At 41.1% G+C, this 20,734-nt stretch overlaps 1 protein-coding gene across 1 annotated transcript; it reads right to left on the bottom strand.

The window, feature by feature from the left end:
- Positions 1–1,526: 1,526 nt before the first annotated feature.
- LOC127382485 (interferon-induced GTP-binding protein Mx-like) lies at positions 1,527–20,525 on the bottom strand. Its single transcript, XM_051614226.1, has 13 exons — positions 20,310–20,525; positions 18,799–18,994; positions 17,780–17,917; positions 15,193–15,347; positions 14,062–14,200; positions 12,963–13,161; positions 11,932–12,010; positions 10,348–10,470; positions 9,330–9,471; positions 6,914–7,072; positions 6,022–6,098; positions 4,354–4,596; positions 1,527–1,760 (listed from the first exon to the last, which is right to left on the bottom strand). The coding sequence occupies exons 1-13, from the start codon at positions 20,523–20,525 to the stop codon at positions 1,527–1,529; spliced, it is 2,100 nt and encodes a 699-aa protein (XP_051470186.1).
- Positions 20,526–20,734: the final 209 nt, after the last annotated feature.

The raw sequence follows: 20,734 nt of genomic DNA, 5'->3' as shown, positions 1-20,734 counted from the left end.
GTCCAGGAATTTTGGATGTCTTTAGTGGCTAGGTCTGATGAAATCACTCTGACTTGTGAAATTGAATTAAACAAGGAAGATTAGCCTAAAGGCTAAAAGCGGACCAAGGGAGTTGCACCCTATTTAGTTATTAGACCTCATGCTGACTGAAGCAATGTGTGCCTGCCTCTCTTCTCTGGGTGTGGGACAGGGTGTTCTCAATAGTACATGAGCATCAAGTGTGCTTTGGGGGATACCATAAGCCAGTCAAGTTTAAAGTACTTTCAAAATAGAAATTAAATATATTAAGTTGATATGGTAGCAGACTTTTTTTATGGTTTCTGACCTGCAGCACTGGAAGTCAATACAAGCAAAACAGTATGCTGAAATGTGCAAAACTGGCTGTATTGCTAAACAAGTCTTGGAAATCTGTATGCTGTACTGAGGTGAAGGCTGTGCCACAGAAGTCTGCCATCTGCTGCTGCAGTTTCATATCAGAGGGTCAAACAGCTTCTGTAGTTTTTAGCCTGAAGAGAAGGCTTCTCCTGTAAGCATCTTGGAAGTTACTACATGGCACACTGGTACAAGCACTTTTGTTAGCTGAATGCAGACATTACTCTTGCCACACTAAGCACAGCTTTGCCCATTAAAAGAAATGCTCCATATGAAGGATGTCATGATTCCAGCATGCAGTATTATGTTTTGCACTGGGTTCCATGAAATGAAAGAGCTTTTGTAAAGGTTCTCCTTGCCCTGGGGAGGTGAAGGAGAAAGGTAGCAAGCCACATGCTGACACGCACTTCTGATGCTTAAAGTCCTGGGTGATTTAATCCTTTTTAGACATACAAATCCTGCTACCTAGTAGCAGGATTTGGGCCCATCAGCCCAAAAATTTTAGGTGATTCTCCTAGCATCCAAAAGAAAGAGCCTATTAGGCTTTCTCTACAAATCAAAGACCTGAAAAAGGAGAAACTGAATGAATGGCATCCTGTGGATCAGGTGAAATTAACTTTCCTTCTAGGTTGGATCTGTTCCATGCATGCTGTGTGCACCCTCTCTGCCTACTGGGATGGGATCTAACAGCAGTGATACCCTGTACAGTTATATTTCAGGCAATGGCAGGAAAGACAACAAAGAAGGCAAAAGTACAAAGGGAAGTAGTGAATTGCCAGGATTATGCAGTAAGCATTGTCTAGGAAATGTGAATAATTGTAATTCTATAACTTGCGGGTTATACAGCTGAAGGCCCCCATCCTCATTAAAAAAAACATACCAAAGCAAAAAAAACCCACAAAACACAACCCTCAGAGCTGTAGCTTTAAAATTATTATTTCCGTCATTGTGTAGACTTCACATAGCGTATTTAAAAATGGGATCACATACATTTAATCACAACTCCCCCAGTGGAGCAGTTTACACAAGGGCAGGTATTTGTGTACAACTGATTATGGAAAATAAAGCAAAACTGAACACTAGAAGTTAGTATTAAAGGTCTGTGCTAATGTTATATTTTTAGGGGGCTTTACAATAGTTCTGAAAAATGAAATCTACGGTGAGGTGAAGTTTCTCAGGTACTGACAGGCTTTGGTGAGACGATCAACTCTTTGACTGAGGTAGTCCCTATGTTTAGCAGCATCACTGTCTTCCTGAAGGAGATGGTTTAACTTGTCTTTTTCTTGCAAAAGATGCAGCATTGTGGTCTGTAAGTTATCCCCAAATTCATGAAGGGCAGAAGACAGGATGATCAGAGGTATCTGATTGGAGAGGCGTTTACTCGCTCCCTGCAAAAAAAGGCAGAAGATTTGTTTCCCAAAAACAACTGTAAAAAGAAGGGGCTATAGGTAATCTGGTATGAAGTGACATTACTTTTTGAAAATGTTGACTTGAGTTACTGTTCAAGAAGTGAGTGCTTCTAGGAACTAAAAAATGTTTGCTATTAGTCTCTTCTGTGCCTAAAGATTTTACAATTAAGAGTTACGGGAATGTCTGACGTTTTTTTCCCGTCAGCAAACTAAACCCAAGGCAGGCTGTTCCCTGCTTAGCTCTGCCAGCAGTTATATTAGGACAGACCTGACAAACAGTGCTTAAGAACAATTTCTGGCATCAAACATGTCTTCTCTGAACACCATCAATCCATTATAGTACAGGAAATCAAACAGGTATTTCCCAAAGGTGGTAAATTTGTGTATTTAGATAGTACTTCTGACCTGGTTGTCCTATTACATGCACGACAGCTTTGGAGCAAGCTTTAGCCATAAGAAAAAATACCTTCAGCAATTGTGAGACTAGACTATGTCTACATTACATCTATTGATATCTCAATTAAGTAATTTTTTGCTTAACCTGACAAGCTGGTCTAGTTATTAATGCAAATTGAAACAGATTGACCAAGGGGAGCTTGTGGGACCCTTTCCCCAGAGATATCTGCAGGGCTTGGGGGATTAGCTGGTGCTCTTGGGTGATGGGAGGTTCAAAATCTCTCCAAAGCTGGGAGGGAGCTGCCTGCAGCCCTCCTGGTACCAGGTGAGTACTTATGCCTGAGTGACTGGCTGCAACTGAGAGAGGTGCTGTCTTCCTTTCTTTTTGTGGTGCCTGACTTGAAAATGGTGGTGGGAAGACCAGGCAGCGGCACATTTGATTTGTAGGTTCATATGGGGTTTAGGCAGCCTGTTGCTAGAGAAGTCTTAAGGTGTTTCTGGCTTTAGATACCTCTGGAGCCCAGTGGCTGCAAATCTTTTAAGTACAAGGATGGGACAGAGCTCAAGCTGAAAAATACCCAAGACTAGGTGTTTAGTTTTTCTTTGTAGTTTGCAGAGATCTAGTTAATAGTAAGCAATTTGGCTGAGTCAGCTAAAGCACTTACTAAGCCTATGTATTCTCTAGGTACTACTGACTGTGATGGGAGAGAGCCTAGGTGCTTTAAATATAGGTGTTTTTCTAAGAGCCAAACTACCCAGAATCTTGACAGTCCTGCCATAGGTGACACAGATGCATACAAGCCATTTTCAAAGGTCATTGACACTTAAGATCTTCCATCTCATTCAAAGTGCATTTGGCCTCTCTTAAGTCCCATGGAGATAGGATGCCCTGGCATTTATTATTGTTGAAAAATTATGCTTAGGGCATTTACAAAAATGTGTAACTAGCATCTGTGACATCTGTGTTACAACAGAGGGTATAGCAAAGTGGGAGAGAAGTGTTTATGCAGTTCTGCCTTTGTCTCTTGTTCTCTGAAAGCTGATGGCTTTCTCTCCATCAGCCTGAGCAGCCTGAACATTTAATTGCAGGAATTTGTCAAAACCTTGCTATTGAAATTCAAGGTGGGCTGCTACCTGCATTCCTGCATTAGTAATATTGAACTTGTTGCTTTCTGAGGGAGTTTTACAAAACTAAGACAAAAAGCAAATCTTGATACTGCGTGTTCTCTTCGTTGTCTTTTTCTAACATGATCCTTTGTTAAAACATCCCATTTGCCTTCAGACATTTAACCTCTGTGGAGCTATCTACAATGCAGCATATGCACTCTGATCTCTACAGCTAGCCAAATCCATTTTCACTTAACTTTTTGTTATCTCTCCTCCTGCTGCATTAGTCAAGGATCTGACTGCAAGCCATGGACAGAGGGGCTTGAAGCTGACCTGAGCTCTCAGATGCTGAAGTGCTGTACATAATGTTAATAAGCTTGTGGGAACTAGTATAATTTTAAAACCATGAGATGAACTTGCAGTGGGGAAAGCAATCCTAGGAGTTTTGCTTCCTTAGCCAGAGAGGACAGCTTACCACCAACCAAGTATCAATAACTTCTAATTACAAGGCCAAGGGCTGTTCCCTAACCCATCCATGCTGGTAAGTAACTGTCCTTTCCTCCCCCTAACACTTCTCCCCATAGGAAAGCCAGTAAGAGCACACTGTACTAGTGTGGGGCTGTGTAGGCAGCAAGAACTCACTCCCTTGTCTGTGAAAGACTGGAGAAGGGTGAGAAGAGGACTCACTTGCCGATGGCATATTTTCCAAGCAAGAGGCAGCTGCAGCAGAGAGCCATGCCAGGCTGGGAAGTAGCTAACAAGTGGTTTAGAAGCCAGCTGTCATTTTAACGACCTGTAAGCTTTTCTAATCACTGTATCTTGCAGTATGCAACTACTTCTCCTCAGTGACTGTGCTGACACAGGCCATCAGACCAGCTTTGCCCTGGAATGTTCAGCACTGGTCAGAAGCTCTGTGTGTGTACCTGGATGAGACACTTACACCCTCCAGCTACTATTTCCTGCATAGTAGTAGTATTGCATGAAAGACTCACATTGACTAAAAGCGAGACCTGGATGAGGGGTATATGCTATAGCAACCAGGGTGCTGTATTGTAGTCTGTAAACTCACATTAAAATAGGCCTTTGTGTGACAAACCATATCCTGGACAAAGGTGGGTTCTTGATTTGAAATGGATCCAAACTGCAACTCTTTTCCAGGGCTACCTTTGGTAATGTTTTCTGCCCTACTGCTATTAAAGTCAGAAATGTAAAGGTCATCCTGGCAGTACACAATTTTCTCCATTTTAAACTGGGTCCGGATACGTCTTTCAGCTTCCAGTGCTTGTTTCTGAGTAATGGCTTCAATTCTGCTCTAGGATAGAAAAGAAAGAACAAGTTCTCAGACATTTGCTTCCTTTGCACAGGCTCCAGTGCTTAGCAGTGTCCCCAGGAAACTGCAAGGTGGGCACAGTGTTTAACAGTCCTTGCTGCAGCACTGTTTAATCCCAGACTGGCTCTTGGGAATATGAAGTAATACTTTTACTTCTGGTAAGATTCTGGTTCCTCTGTTGTGAAAGAGCATTAAAATGTGTTTTTTCCCCTCCTTAAACACACGTGGAATAAATCAAAACCTGGTGCTTGGACCCCAAAAGAAAATGTGAGGTTGACGGGAACTACACAGCAGTGGCCAGCCAGGAGTTCAGCCTGCAGCCTGTCCTCATTTTTTTGCATGCATTTTTTTTTGCCCCTCCTGCCCTTCTAAAAAACTGCAGTCTTCTATCTGTTGTCAGCAAACCAACCCTGTCTAACCCCTCATTTTCTGGTGCTTTAATTGCAGTAATCTAATGCTTTCTGGTCTTTTTGATACTTCCACCTGAAAGTCCATGGGGGCAGCAAAGTTCCCTCAATCATCTCTAAATTCCTTTAAAATGCTTTCCTAGTGTCCCTAATAGTGCAATCTCTCGTTTTTTTCTCATCTTCAGGGCCTCCCAGAACTTCCTCCCTCTTCATTCCTCTCTCTGTATTGTGCCTAAAGACTCTCCTTAATCACCTCTGTGCTTGGCAGAAATAGCTTATTTGCTTGATATCTGATTGGCCTGTGAGCTCAATAGGGTTTGGCCATGCAAGTCAAATAGCAAACTGTCTATTTCACTCACATTTGCTTTTGAGTTTCCTTTTAAACAGCATCCTCTGAGTGCACTCTGCTTCCTGACTGTCCAGCATTGCTTCTGATCTCTTTCTCAGAGCTCTTCCTGAGAAAGGTCTTTAACAGTATCCTTTTTGTTTGAATCCACCCCAAAACATGCAATTCCCCAAATTGTGAACAGACATCTCCCAATGCTCAGCTGAATTATGTTTTGCTTGTCTGTAGCTTCTCCCTTTTATAAAGATGAGATTCCTGCACTGGCTAACACCCTGGCTTGCCTTTTAGAGAGGGGAAAGCACTTTTTAGCTCTCTGAGGCCACCTGCACTCTTACAGATCTTTGCAGGACTTCAATTTGAAATCAATTATAAATACTTCAAGGCAGCCAATACCAGGTTATCTTTGCATTGTTGAATGCATCAAGAATGTGACCAGAATGAATGAGAAATACATTTCAGATCTTTTCAGAGTTGTACTGAAAAGTAAAGTGCCATTATAAACACGATAAAATTTACAAGCTTTTCCTTATTTTATAAAAAGCATAGGCCTCCACATTTGCAAAAGGGTAATGCAATGGGATGGACACTCCAAGCATGGATGTATTTACAAATGTCATTCATCTTGCTCTTGTCTTATCTCAGGTAGTGTCTCACCTTAACAACTCTGTATAGATTGTGAAAATTAGCAAAATGCCTTTTACTGAGTTCCAAAAAGTTCTCTTGAACCAGTCCTAAGGGAAGAACAGACAGACAAAATAAAGTCAGGTAAGCAAATGAGGTTTATAAACTATTGTTAATATGTGACTTGGGAAAAGCACTAATTTTTTGTATTCATCCAGAAACAGCTGAGCAGCACCCTGATGCACTATGCCTTTGTGACCAATACAAACAAGCAGGGATTCAGATTTCTGGGTCCAAGAGTGTGTGCCATTAATAAACTCACTCCTGTAACCAATTAACATATGAGAGTGTGAATATCAGTGAGATTTCTTTGAAAAAGCAGTTTCTGTGCTTACAGCTGTGTCTGACCAGGTATGCCATCACTTCGTCATGTAAGCACATCTGCATCTCAACCCCCAGGAGAGGCCTGCCCAGGAAGAGTACCTAGCACATATAGTACATAGCACTCAGTCTGGTGCAGATGACATAGCTGCCTTCTAAGGCCAACATAGGAGAAATGGGATTATGACACACTTTTTCCTTGGGTGCTGTTTACTTTTTGAACTACGTACCCTTTCGCTAAGCCCCAGCAGCCACTGTATACATACTTTTACCATACTATTTCTTTACTGTGTTATTTATTACAGTTACTTTCTTCTACCAGCCACTGGGAAAAGTATTAAGTGCTGAAGACCATGTGTAGAAATTGAAGGCTCTAGCGAAGAAGCAAGCCTCAAGGTTGAATCTGATTCACTTTCCCACTTTGAAGTATCCTGGCTGAAGCTCTTGCTCCAGCAGTGAGAATTTTGGCTTATCCTGGAAAAAAAAATTGTCAGGCACACCAGTTTCTCCCACGTAATGGCCTCATGTGGCCTGTGAGACATACCGAGCACGCTGTTCATTACGTCAATGGCCGGCTCCTCCAGTTCTATGATATGCTCTCTTATAATGTCCTCAAACACCCTGTGATTGGTAAAGCCTGGGAACTCCCGTCCACGATACTGGTCTTCGTATTTCCCCATTTTACTGGGCACAATTTTTTTCACTGTAATATTAAAATAACATTGCTTTACTAATAAATCACTCAATTTATAAATTTCAGATTTAAGAAGGAAGTCTGTTTCACCTCTTTGAAATGCTCCCGAGAAAAGCAACTACTGAGATGGATCTTTTGAGCAATACCATTACTACAGAATTGAGCTAACACATTATCTCTCAGTGAATGACCTACCTTACACACTGGATCAAACATATAACTAATAGAAAGCAATCCAGAAATTATGACAGGCCTCCAAAATGCTGGTTCTTCTTAGAATTGCAACCCTTACAGAAGTGGCCATTGCCAGTCACTTCTGAATTTTTAAAAATCCCAGAACAAAACAAAACCCAAGACTCACTAAACAACTAAACAGCCTTTTTAATTTTTTTTTTATTTTTTTAAATGGAATCTGCTGTTGACCAGCTGTTTTTATTTAAGGTTTCACAATCAATATTTCTTTCTTGACACTCCACAAATTTGCTGTCTTAAATGAAGTATATCCCTTTGAACTGGTTTACATATTTAGGCAAAGATATGTTTTTAAGTGTTTTGAAAGATTTTGATACTGTCCTGTTTTGGGATCAACTTGTGAATCATGGATCAAGAGCACATGTGGAAGTGGAACTCAAGCCATGCATTCAATTATAACATTCAGATATATGAGTTCATGGTTGGGTAATAACAGGAGAAAAAAAAAGACGGAAAAAAAAGAGGAAAGGGAAAAGGAAAGGAAAACAAAAAGGAAAAGGAAAGACAGAAGTACATGTGGAGTATCTGGTTCAGTCTGAAAATGTACCTGTACAGTTAAGATAGTACAAAGCTGTATCATGGCCACAAGAACATCTATCAGCTTTGCAACAGAACGGTTAAGACTTCAAGTACCCAAAGTATCTGCTATTTTTAATACTTTCATTCATCATAAGAAAGCTGACATGTAGTGATGTACCTTCAGAAATCCTAGCAGTGGCTGGTAATTATGCTTTTTGTTGAGGAAGGGCTCACTAAAGCTACCTCAACCTCTCAAGCTATGCAAGTGAAATTTGCTGCACAGGTAAATAATTCACCTGAGCATACGTACACGTGATTTTGGGGTAGCATACTGCCACAAAGAGCTGTGCTGTTTTAAGAGCTGCTGTGTGCTGCTACCCTGATCCTATTATGAAGTCAGATTTACTGTCTTAAATCAACAGGGACAACCTGAAAGTGCCCAGAGGAGTCCCCACCATGGTTCAGCTGCCCTGTGCTACCTTGTCCATCTTCTGCAACTCAGTTGCACTTTGTCCTCTGAAGAAGCAGCATCTTTCTCTTAGTTCTTTCTGCTGATTTTACATCTATTTCTTCATGCCTTCATTATCTTACTCTTTTATTCCACTCCATAAAATCATGTTGATTGGCTTGGTACTTCAGGGATGAGACGTAAGAGACAATGACATACACCAATGTCTGTCTGTCTCTCTCTATTCACATATATGCATATATATATATACACATATATTTGCCTCAGGCTGATGCCAGCTCTACAGGCTATTTGTACCTATCATTTCAGTGTCACTAGTGATGTTGACACAGATGTGCATCAAAGACTAAAATAACTTATCTTAAGAGCTACTGCTTGACTGGCAGCTGATGCCATTTCATCTCTGAGAGCAAATGACGGGGCTTCTGAAAGGTGTGAAAAAGATGCTGCAAAAGATGTTGAGTGTACAGCAAAGTTCAGCCTGCGTGCATCACCCTACACCTCAGTTTAGAACAGAGTACAGTTAAGCAATTAGCAAGGTGGGTGATGCATAGAAAGGGGTACTTATTACAAGGCTGTGGTTATTTCAGGCTCAATTCTTTCTCCACACCTTAAATCAGAGCCAAAGTAGAATAAAAAAGACCAAAATTCCAAAACCTTCTTAATACTACTACTAATTAAATTGTTATTATTATTAACTGCTGATGTTGAGTTTGTTGCTATTGCTTACAGGAATGGTTCAGAGAATCACCAACCAATTCTGTGCCAGGGTCCACAGTCTTGATTTTATTGCTTTGCTAGAAGAAGAGAGAGATCTACTGATCTCTCCATTATCACAGCATTAACACCAGCTGGGTCTTTCCACCACAAGGACCAAAGCATAACTTGCCTAATACTATAACAGATGAGCGCTCCTAGCTTCTTGTTTTTCACTTTCTTGAAAACAACTTATGCTGTTGTGTCTTGGTATAAAAGCAAAGGAATGGAATCTCATGTTAGCTGCAATAGATGGTTTTCTTTGCTTACCCTTTGCATTACACTCCAGGAGAATCACTCCCCATGTTCGAAACTCTCTGCGGATTTTTGCAAACAGTCTGATTTCCGTTCCAATCAACTGTTCCTCTCCACGCATTGCCTGGGAGATGTCTTGATTAAAGTGTTTGATCAACTGTAATGAGTTCAAGAAGAAGCAGGCAATATAGTAAGGTTTAATTTCTTAAGACTAACTTGCATATATTAAGTAAATCTGCAGACATTTGATGTGAAAGCAAGGACATGCTTTACTGAAAGCTCCCTTACATCTTTAATGCTCTTAGCTCATATTGTGGTTTTCGGGGTTTTTTTGTGTGATTTTTTGGTTGGTTGTTTTTTTTGTGGGGTGTTGGTTTGGTTGTTTTTTTGTTTGTTTGGTTGGTTTGGTTTGGTTTTTTAAACCAGCATAGCTAGAGGAGAACAAATTTGATACTAATTTTATTTTGTTTTGTTTTCCTGTGGATTCTTAGAACCATTTGCTAACTTCTATTTGACAAAACCTGTATGAAATCTTTGAAGGCTGATGAATCTTCATAACCACCTCTGCTGGCCTGCGGAATGCTTATTGTGAAGGATTAGCTCCCCAGGTTCAGACATACAGAGGGACTTGCAAATGCTATTTTAGTATCAGGAATGGATTTGATCTTATAAGTGCTGTAAACAATGAAAACCCTTCAAAATGTCAGGCAGGCAGGAGTGTAAGTTTTCTCTCTATGAGATGCTTGATTTTGACCAATCAGTCAAGATGTTGTTCAGTTCTCTTGTCACATAATCACAGAAAAAAAAAAGCCAGAAGGGCCCACGAGCTCCTGTGGTCCACTTTATTTTCACAGGTATGATGTACTCCTACCAGAAGTTTGTCTCTGTTACTCTCAAAACACTTCAGTGACAGATACTTCAAGCTTATTGGTGGTCCATGCCGACAGTTTGCCAACTTTCAGTAGTTTCTTTTTCTCCCACATTTACCTTCTCACTCTGCTGAACCGTTGAACAAACCAATATTGATACTTACATCTGTGAGGAAAAACAGTTGCTCAGGTTCTGTTCTGGGTGTGCCTCTCCTATACTTCTGTAGATCGTGTAACGTTTTTTGGAGCACCTCACATATTTGCTTCTCTAATGCTGGCAAAGATTTCTGGGGGATTGACAGTAAAGAAGGACATTTAGGTAGGCTGAAGATGTCTGCTTTTGCAAGGAAAACAAAATTCCTCTAAGAGTCACCTATACCTGCACATAATCTTTGCTGCTCTTAGGAGTCTAAGAGCTTGCTGTTCTTGCATTCCACACATGATAGTGGGATATCACAGAAGTGCAAATATAGCCTTCACTGAGAGAAGGCAGGGGTCTAGGATTTCCCAGAGATCAGGCTGCACCTCACTGTAAGGCAGACAGAGAAGCTGCAGCCCAGGGCAACATTTCACCTACAGTGAGCCAAAAATTATGTCCTCAAAGGTTGTGCCAGGGAAGCTGTGCTTAGGAGAATGTACTGACCCCTCTATTCCTGACAGATACTTGGCTGAACAGTGTTGTTTAGTTGTTTATTTTTATGTAAGTTTAAATAAATACATATATTTTTTGTCTTTTAGGACTGAATTTAGAGGTTCTCTGTATTTTAGCGTTTTCCCTTAACGGAATAAAATTAGGACAGGGATCTACTTGAGAGAGTCCTACTAGGAGGATTAAGGGACTGGAACACTTGCCTTACAAGGAAAAGCTAAGAGACCTGGGGCTTTTCAGTCTAGAGAGGAGAAGACTGAGGGGGGAATCTAATTAATGTCTGTCAATGCATGAGGGCTGAGCATCAAGAAGGCAGGGACAACCTCTTTTCACTTGTGCCCTGTGGAAGGACAAGGGGCAATGAATTCAAATGCAAGCACAGGAAGTTCCACCTCAACATGAGGAAGAACTTCTTTACTGTCAGGGTTACAGAGCACTGGAACAGGCTCCCCAGAGAGGCTGTGGAGTCTCCTTCTCTGGAGACTAAAGAGCTAAAGAGCTATCTGGATGCCTTTCTGAGTGGTCTGCCCTAGTTGATTTTGGTCCTGTTCTGGCAGGGGAGTTGGACTCGATGATCTTTGGAGGTCCCTTCCAACCCCTAAGATTCTGTGATTCTGTCATATTACTTATATTTATAGGTATAAATTAAAACCCCATGTATGATATAATAACCCATGACGTAATATAAATAAACCAATCATATCCTACTTGAGATTTTAAAGACATTTTCAGTTAAGTAGAAATTGCTGTGTTTTCGTAAGCTCATAGCAGTAACTTGTTACCCAGCCAATCCAGTCTTCACAAACAAAAAGAAATACCATGGCTTCTTTTGAAAAGCCAAGAGTTATGAGTCATAAGTAGATTAAATTATTTGCCTAGTGTCAATCTTCAGCTTAAAGGCAAATTTGAGGACAGAGCATGGGTTTCTTTGCCTCTAAGTTTCAGTTCATTTGCTTTTAGATTGCAGGACTGAAGAATAATTAAGTAACATATATGCATGTAAAGATGCAATCCAATTGCAAGCTAAGGTTGAAGGGCTGAGCTTATTTTTGGATAGTAACTGATACAAATAGCTTAGTATGGCACCTCTGCTACTTACAATTATATGTTTCACGAGTTCATTTGTGAGCCTCTCTGCCAGATGAGGGATAGTAGCCTTTCCTTCTTCCATAAGAGTTCTGAAAAAAAGAGAAAAAGGTGATTTTGAGGTGGCTTGAGGTGGATTTTTTTTGAGAGTGACAGAGCCCTGGGACAGGCTGTCCAGAAAGGTTGTGGAGTCTCCTTCGCTGGAGACATTAAAACCTGCCTGGACAAGTTCCTGTGTGATGTGCTCTAGGTGATCCTGCCTGGCAGGGTGTTGGACTAGATGATCTTTTGAGGTCCCTTCCAACCCCTAGGATTCTGTGATTCTGTGGTTTTGGACAGACCACGTGTGCAAGGCAAGTAGGCAGTACTTATGCTCTGCTCTGTTTTCACTAGTTCTACTACACAAAGAAAGGGGAGTGCTAGTACAGATGCACCAGCAGCCTAGGACTCTGGGCACCATGGCTTTCATGCAAGAGTTGTTTGAGAGCTACTGCTGCTAGCTAAACAAAGGGAAACAGAAGAATGTACAAGCAGCAAATTCTAACAGCAGATTAATGTGCTGCTGTTTTACTTCTGCATATGTGAAGTACATTGATTCAAAACCCTTTTCACTGGCCTTCTCAGTATTATGACTGATTTGCTGCTGAATTATCTTTCTTGGTCTCAGCACAGGCAGCATCCTTTCTTATAATGAGTTTCACCGTGTTTTCCAGTGAATAGAAATACTTCAGTGCTTGACTTTAAGTGCTTAGATGCTTAACTTGAATTCTTTGGGACTGCTCTCTGAACTTCTGAAGTTCATTTCAATTCTCCCAAGAGTTAAGGAGACGTGTATATCAAACTTGCATCCAGAAGACATTTTAAAAGTTTACTTGACATGTAAAATTCTTCTGGCTTGCTGGAACGCAACATTACATGGACAATGAGAAATAGCGAGTATAAGTAATACCTGTTTGTAGCTGTAATTTAAATCTCAGCAAGTCAACAGGAAGCTTTGCAGTGACTTTAATATATTTTCAATTAGGTCCTTTCTGTGAGAAGTACCTGAATTGTTTGTGAGTCTCAAAGAATTTTCTCTCCTGCTCGATTGCAGCGGTCAAGCTAAGTTTGTTGTGGATATCCTGTTGCCCACGACACTTCACGATCATGTAACCTTTTTTAAGAGGGATGATCCGGTTTTGTATTATGTTAATTATAGACTCTTCTGTTCCTCTGTCCACCAGGTCAGGTTTCGTGAGGATCCCTGTGAAGTTATGCAAAGAAAAAGTTAGTTGAGAGCAGCGGTTAAAGGCGGGAGAGGTACAGTAGGGTACCACAACATCAAAGCGGAATGCTCAGTACTGTGTTTTATAAAGCAACTTCTCTTAGTTTTGTTTCCTCTCTCCTAGAAAGCTCTTAGCTTCTGGGCTCTGCACTGTAAAATTTCCTCTACAGTGGGCCTCTCACCACAGAATCACGGAATAATTATGGTTGAAAGGACCTGCAAGATCACTTGAGTCCAACCATCAACCCAATGAAAAATCAGACATACACAAACAACCACACACACTCCACCAAAAAATCCCCACAAAAAAACCCCCACCTCGCCACTAAAGCATGCCCTGAAGTGCCACATCTACACATTTCTTGAATACCTCCAAGGATGGTGACTCAATCACCTCCCTGGGCAGGCTGTTCCAGTGTCTGGCCACTCTTTCAGTATAGAAATTCTCCCTAATATCCAATCTAAACCTGCCCTGCTGCAACTTCAGCCATTTCCTCTGGTCCTGTTCTTACTTACTTGGGAGAAGAGGCCAACACCCACCTCCCTACAACCTTCTTTCAGGTAGCTGTAGAGGGCAATGCGGTCTCCATGCCTTTTGTCTTGCAAAACGTTTATAACAGGCAACAGCAAAGCTTTTTCACCATTAGCTCTGAGATTTTTATTTTCCAACTATTCATAACATGAATGTCAGCAAGACTCAAAAATGAGGGATTAGAGCTACTGGATCATCTCAATCTTTGTAAATAGTTTATTTAGGTGGTTTTCTTTTTTTCTCCTAATAGCTAATTTCACAGATTTGTTGTGGAATACAGAATATCAGACCTTCATGGAAAAAAGATATGCACTTCTCTTCAACTTGTAGCTTAAAATTTGCCTCACCAAGTGTCCTTTCTCCAGTGGGGTCCACCTCTTGAGCCATCTTCAGTGCTTCTGTTGTTGCAATATCCACATTACACGGCACCACTACCAAATTGAGTGTCTCTTTGCAGCCAATAATTGTTTTAAGTAGCATTTTGATCTGCAATGCAATACAACTGTAATGAAGTCCAGTGAAATGAGATGCTTGCATGTAAGATGTGACCATTGCTAGCAACATGAGCCACTGTCTGATGACATTAAATGTTGCATGTATCGAGGATAGTATTACATGCTAAAGGATGGCATGGAAAGGGATCAGCAGAAGAATGCACCCTCTTTTCCTTTGTCAAGATTAATCCAAACACTTAGCATAAATGAGACCAGACTGTCGTTATGCTTGTCCTGAAAGCTAAGTAATGTTTAACCTCTTGTGTGTATTGCTCTTCATTATGGAAATAACAAAGATATTTCATAAATAATCCCATATAAGAAAAGGAAATTCTGATGTCTAGGTACACACAGAAAAAAAATCAAGCTAGATTATGCTGATAAATCTTGAATTTGTACCTCTGAAAGGAGAGCAAATCTCTTTGGCTTATATTTCAGTGGAGTATTTGTGAAAAAAAACCCATCAGAACAATCAAGTGCTCTGTGGGTAAGGGATGACAGAGCAATGAATCTGCAAGGGGGCCAATTTGTCATCTTGCTCCAGAAGAGCTTACAATAACTCAGATCTAGTCACCTTTGCCAAATACATCCACCGAGCTGATAAGAGACCATTCATTTTGGGATGTATCTATCTTACAGACTGTGGTCTAGTCAAGGGACACAGGCCCAGTACTGTGTTCAGGGTGCATATGGCTGGGTTATTCCATGCTGCCATGGATAGACTGTCAGGGCACCTGAGGTAGCTCCTTCACAGCTAGTATGGGCAGCTCCCTTCTGAATAACAGGGCAGACATGAGATCCTGGACCTCACTGCTTCTATTGGCAAATCTTTGCTGGAAAAATAGGCCTGTTTATTAGTGTAGCTCTGTTGCTGGCTCAGAAGCCCAGCATAATAACTCCAGCATCCTACAGTAAAGGCTCACATATGAGGTAAGTTACAGAAGTGACCCTGTGCCCAGGTTGGCACATGAGACTGAGTTTTACCTGCTCCCCAATGTCTTTTGGCTGATTTCCCACAGCCACTCTGGCGATTCCAGGAAGATCAATTAGTGTCAGATCTGGGACATCCGGGGACCAAATTTCTAGGGAAATTAGTTCTCCACTAATGGCACCTCTAGTACCTGCCACAATATCCTGGGCTGCAAAAAGAAAAGAGCAATGCAATGAACACAAGCTTCAAAGAATGCATTGAAGTGAAGATGAACACAATGACACTGAAAAGTACCTGTTACCACCTAAGATTCTTTTAGACTTGGCTTTTTTTCAGATTCAGCCACACACATAAATCAGCTTATGTAAAAATCTAGGGAAATTATTATGCAATATGTGGCTAATATAGAGTCCTTTTGGAATGTGAACTGTAATATATTACAGAGCAGATACTTATGAACTCTCATGTATGCAGACAAAATACATGTGTCCTGGTTTGAGCCAGGATGAAGCCAATTTTCCTTTTTACTGATTTTTTTTTCTTCAGTGAGCTTTCTTTTAACTAGCAACATTCTGCTCTAGCTAGACTGATAAGACATTGAAATGTTTTTCTAACTGCTGGGGCTTCAAGGTCGCACCTTTACTCTGCTGGCTCAGACACTACGGGGAGATCTATGACCTCTGCCTAGGAGGCTGAGTTAGACAGCAAAACTGGCCAGAGATATTCCATTCCATGTATCTACGTAAGCTCAGAGGAAGGTCAGAGATCACAGAAGACAACTTCCTTCCTCCTTCTTCTTCCCTTCTCTTCCGTCCATGGCCGGCGTTTGGGGAGGACTCCGTCCATCCAGCACCATCGACCCCCAGGCTCGAGCTCTCCTGACCCTCGTAACTCTCTGCTTTCTCCAGCAGCAGCTCCGGGATTTCTTGGGACTGTTCCAGCTCAGGGGAGTGTGGTGGGAGTTGCTGGGGGTGGGGGGAGGCAAGAGACTTTTGCCCATATCTGAACATATTTGTATATAATTGTATATATTTTCTTATATAATTCATTAGTGTTTAATTAAATCTGTGTAGTTTAGTTTTCAATCCAGCCAAGTCTCTCTCTTTTTCTCTCTCTCCTTCCCTACCTGGGTGGGAGGGGGAGGGGATCAAAAGCGTTGTTGTCGGACCTGAGTCAAACAGTGACAACATGTAAATAAGCCACAATGAAAATGATCAGATTAAACACTGGTCAGGTGTAGAAATGCTCTCTTAATGTCAGGATGCTTCATAAGCATTAATTTATCCTTGGCTGTCTTGAATAATAAATAGGTGTTATTCTATATTATTCACATTTTGATACAGAGGTTGAGAGATCAAGTAATTTGTCCCAGATCTTATAGGGTAATAAGGCTTGTGAACAGTTCAGAGAAGCAAGGAAACTCCATTGCCATTCTCAGTAGAGATCTTCAGCTCTGTAAATACCTTAATCAATTCATACCACTTGCCTTGCCAGTTTTCACATACAGAATTGTCACAGTTGGAAAAGAACTCTAAGATCACCGTGTCCAACCAACACTCCCCCCCACCAAAAAAAACACCCTAAAAAACCACCAACATAAAAAACAACAGGAACAACAAAACAAAAAACCAATCAAACAAGCCATCATGCCCACTAGAGCAAGTCCCGAAGTGCCTCATCTGCATGTTTTTTAAATACTTCCAGGGATGGGGAACTCTACCACCTCTCTGGGTAGCCTGTTCAAGTGTCCAACCATGCTTTCACTGAAGAAATTGTTCATAATATCTAGTCTAGATTTCTCCTGGGGTAACTTCAGGCCATTTCCTCTAGTCTTATTGTTATTTACTTGAGAGTAGAGGCCAACACCCACCTCCCTACAACCCCCTTTCAAGTAGTTGTAGAGAGTAAGTCCCCTCTCAGCCCCCCTCTTCTCCAAACTATATAATCCAAATCCCCTCAGCCTCTCCTCATAGGACTTGTTCTCCAGCCCTTTCACCAGTTTTGTTGCCCTTCTTTGAACTTGCTCTAGCAACTCATAAAAAGCTAATGAAAAAAACATTAGAACAAATAATGTTGCAGAGCTGTGCTAATCAAGGAAATAAAGACAATCCAACTTTCACATTTAGGGCAAGTGCCTACTGCCCTTTGGCTAAGAAAAACACAGCATGAAATACTGTAAAAATAAAGTTGGGATATGGGAAGGTGAGTGACTGAGGCTATGGTCACACTAGGTGGCAGAAGCTCCATAAGGCCCTCCACTCTGCCTTCTTGCAATTTTCTCTAAAATCGCAAGATTTCCAGCCACATACACCTCAAGCATTCTCTGAGGTTTTGAACTGATGTCAGGGCTTTGCATGTTTACAATTTGACAAAAAGCCAAACCAACCAGACATCATCCAGCTGAGGACACAGCCTGAGGTTTTATTGGACATCATGGATCGTCTTCACCGCTGAAGCAGTACGTAGTACAACTCTCTTGAGAGTTATATTATGCTACCCTATCTTCTTCTGCTTCGAATTCAGCTCATGGCTAGAATTGCTGTGTTAGTCTGGGAACTGCTCCTCAGACTAAGAAAACGGGAGAAAGGATTCAGAGAAGATAGAGCAAGACAAACCAGAGGGGAATATGTTACAACTCACCTTCTCTTATTGCTCCCTCCACCTGAGAAGCGTACTGGAGCTCTGTGCTGATGTTGCGGTAACAAATTTTCCCTCTCCATGCCTCGGTGGCAGGTGTTTTTTTCAGTTTAAGTTCCAAGGGACATCGAGTAACAATACCTGCAGCAGTTCCAAAGAGAGAGGTAACTCTCTCAGCAGTTGTGATGCATTATGCACAGCTATGGACTGCATGACATGCACAGGGTTGCCTAATACTTTGCACGGAGACACAGAAATGTTACAAGAGACATTGCCAGAGGGCTCTCATCCTACATCCCACCAGTGACACTGGCACTAGACTAGACATGGATCTGTCCAACTACATCTTGTCTTGCACACTTCCAAGGATGGATATTCACAGCTCTCTGGATGACCTATTTCAGTGCTGCACCTACATCCTATGAAAACCTTCTCAATTGTAGCCTGATTGTAGCTCATACAGAACTTGCAGCACTTATATGCATGTGTACACACACAGCTTAAAACTGAATCTTCTTGAGCTGTAAAACCTTCCAATTTTTTTCTCTCATGTAAATAACACCCAAGGCACATATTTGTAAGTAAAAATCTCTGTATTTTTTTTGCCAAAAAAAGTATCTGTAAGAAAATGTTGTTAAAAAACCCCAAACGCAATTTTCAAAATTAGTCTTCTATGTGAAACTGTTACTCTGCTGCACCACTCTTTGGTGGGAAACACAGAGAGTGAGCTGATGCTACCTTTCAGTCAGTCCATAGTTTGGGGCAAGTATGCTGCACTACATCCTTCTTTACTTCTGGTCTCTTCACCACCCAGAACATGTGCCTTGTTGGAGTTACCCTGCAGTGCCCCACCTGCACATCTATTTCTTCTACTGGAAACCAGAGCTGAGAAGGTCCTTAGAATCTCACAACTTAGATACAGTCTCAGTCACGGAAATATCCAATCTTAGACCAAAAAAAACCCACCTCACCACCTCATCAATGTGAAATTCAGGTGCAAACCTGAGAAGGTGAATTCTTACCATTGCCCCTAGGAAGAGCAACACCAGACAGGGCTTCTAGGACAGAGCTTTTCCCAGAGCTCTGGTCTCCAATCACTGCGATTGCAGGCAAACCCAGGTCTTTTTCTATTCCAAGAGATCTCAGGCTGTCGATGAGATCAATGCAAGGTCGGATCTTTTCCTCATATTGGTTGCTCAAGGTAGGTTCTGCTGCCTGCTAGAGTGAAATTTAGAATTAATTTTCCATATTTTTAAAGTAAGTTGTTTCCACAAAAACAAAACAAAATAAACCCCCAAACCCATTTAGGCATCTTCTCCAGCTCATCATTCTCTACGAAAACTTACGTACTGGAATTAAGCTGTACTTAGTAGTAGTGAAGGATGTGTATGCAAATGAAGACTACACCCAGTAATAAAATAATTTAGTACAGAATAGCTTATTAAATCTTTGTTTTGAAGTTTGAAGGTTTAGTTTGTCTGCAGACACCAAAAGCGTTCTGCTGTAGCGTCCTGTGGCTAAAATCTTTCTAAGTGTCATATCCTGCCTGTTTTTTATATTCATGCCTTGTTTTAGGCATGAATATAAAAGATTTGTTTTAAATTACTGATTATTGTAATTTTTTTGTTTGTTTTAAATACATGCTAGATATTAACACAGGCTCTGTATTTTCATGAAAACAAAGACAGTGTTTTTCAGCCTTTTACAAAACTGGGTCATGTCCTGTTAAACATGCCCAGATGCAAGGACCAGTCTCTTCTTCCTGTTCGTCTCTCCATGTTCCAGCCTGACTGCTGCTTTTTCCAAGTGCAGTTTTGAGAATACCAATGTTTTACAGACTCTAATGGGCCAGGCATACTCATGCCTGATTTTTTGAAAGAAAAACTGAAGTTTCCCAACATTACCTTTGTCTAAGGAAAGCCATCTCTGAAAACATGTCTATCAATGAATTGTAACCAAGAAAAGGAGATTTTTCTTTCAAGCTCAGAAAGACAGCACACATTACCTGAGGCAGGTGTTTCAAGATCTCATTGGTAACCTCTCTCTATCTTCATTAGGTTGTTCACTAGCCAGTAAATTTTCATTCTCAAGGAACTTCATTAACTGTGACACAGACTTAAAAATAATTTGATTTCTGTGTCAAATATTCAACACAGGCTATTATTAACCTTTCTTTGTATTTCTGTTGAAGGTAGCAGAGCCTCAAGCAAAAAATATCTCAGATTTTAGAATTTCTGTTTAACGTGCTAATTGTTACCAATGAAACAGATACATGCTGCACATTAAATTGGCTGCTAGGCTGCTGCCATCCTATTATTTACACCTGGATTTTTTAATGCCTGCAGAATAATTGCAGGTACTTATCTTCCTAGTTACACAAATGACTGCTTGGCTCTGATCCCAAAAGTACTTCTCTGCTGAGACCTAACAACTACAGATTGCCCAAGCAGACAAGGGAATTCATTCGGGAGCACAAACTGAAACACAGATGTGAGTGGGAAGGATCTATGCCCTCTTCTGGTATCTGCTTTACCTTGTCCTGTTCTTCATAACCCTGTGTCTTCAACTCCTTCTGCTCATAGCTAGGTTTTCTCTCAATCATGGCCTCTGACATCAGAAGATCTCCATCTTCTAAGTCTACTGGGAGAGGTATTGTAAAAGCTTCTAAACACGGTTGAAAGGAAGGTGATGTAAAAACATCTTTCTTCGTGGCAAGAAGGTTTTTTGGCCTTGCACGTTGGTTGTCCATAGATGCTTCACTAAACAGCGATTGCTGCCTGGTCCAAGAACTCTTTTGTACAGCTTCTGAAATCAAACATGGGGCACTGAGTGACTCCAGCTTGCACAAGTGATCATAGCAGAGAAAATCAAACATCACTTTTATTTATTGACTCAAACCCTCAGAAAATATCTAGTGCCACAGCATTTTCAAATCACTACAATTGCTTTCCAGAGGAT

This window comes from Apus apus, chromosome 1 (assembly GCF_020740795.1).
Source record: "Apus apus isolate bApuApu2 chromosome 1, bApuApu2.pri.cur, whole genome shotgun sequence".
Classification (NCBI taxonomy): Eukaryota; Metazoa; Chordata; class Aves; order Apodiformes; family Apodidae; genus Apus; species Apus apus.
Note: the sequence above shows the minus strand (reverse complement) of the source record. Positions and strands in the feature narration are given on the sequence as shown.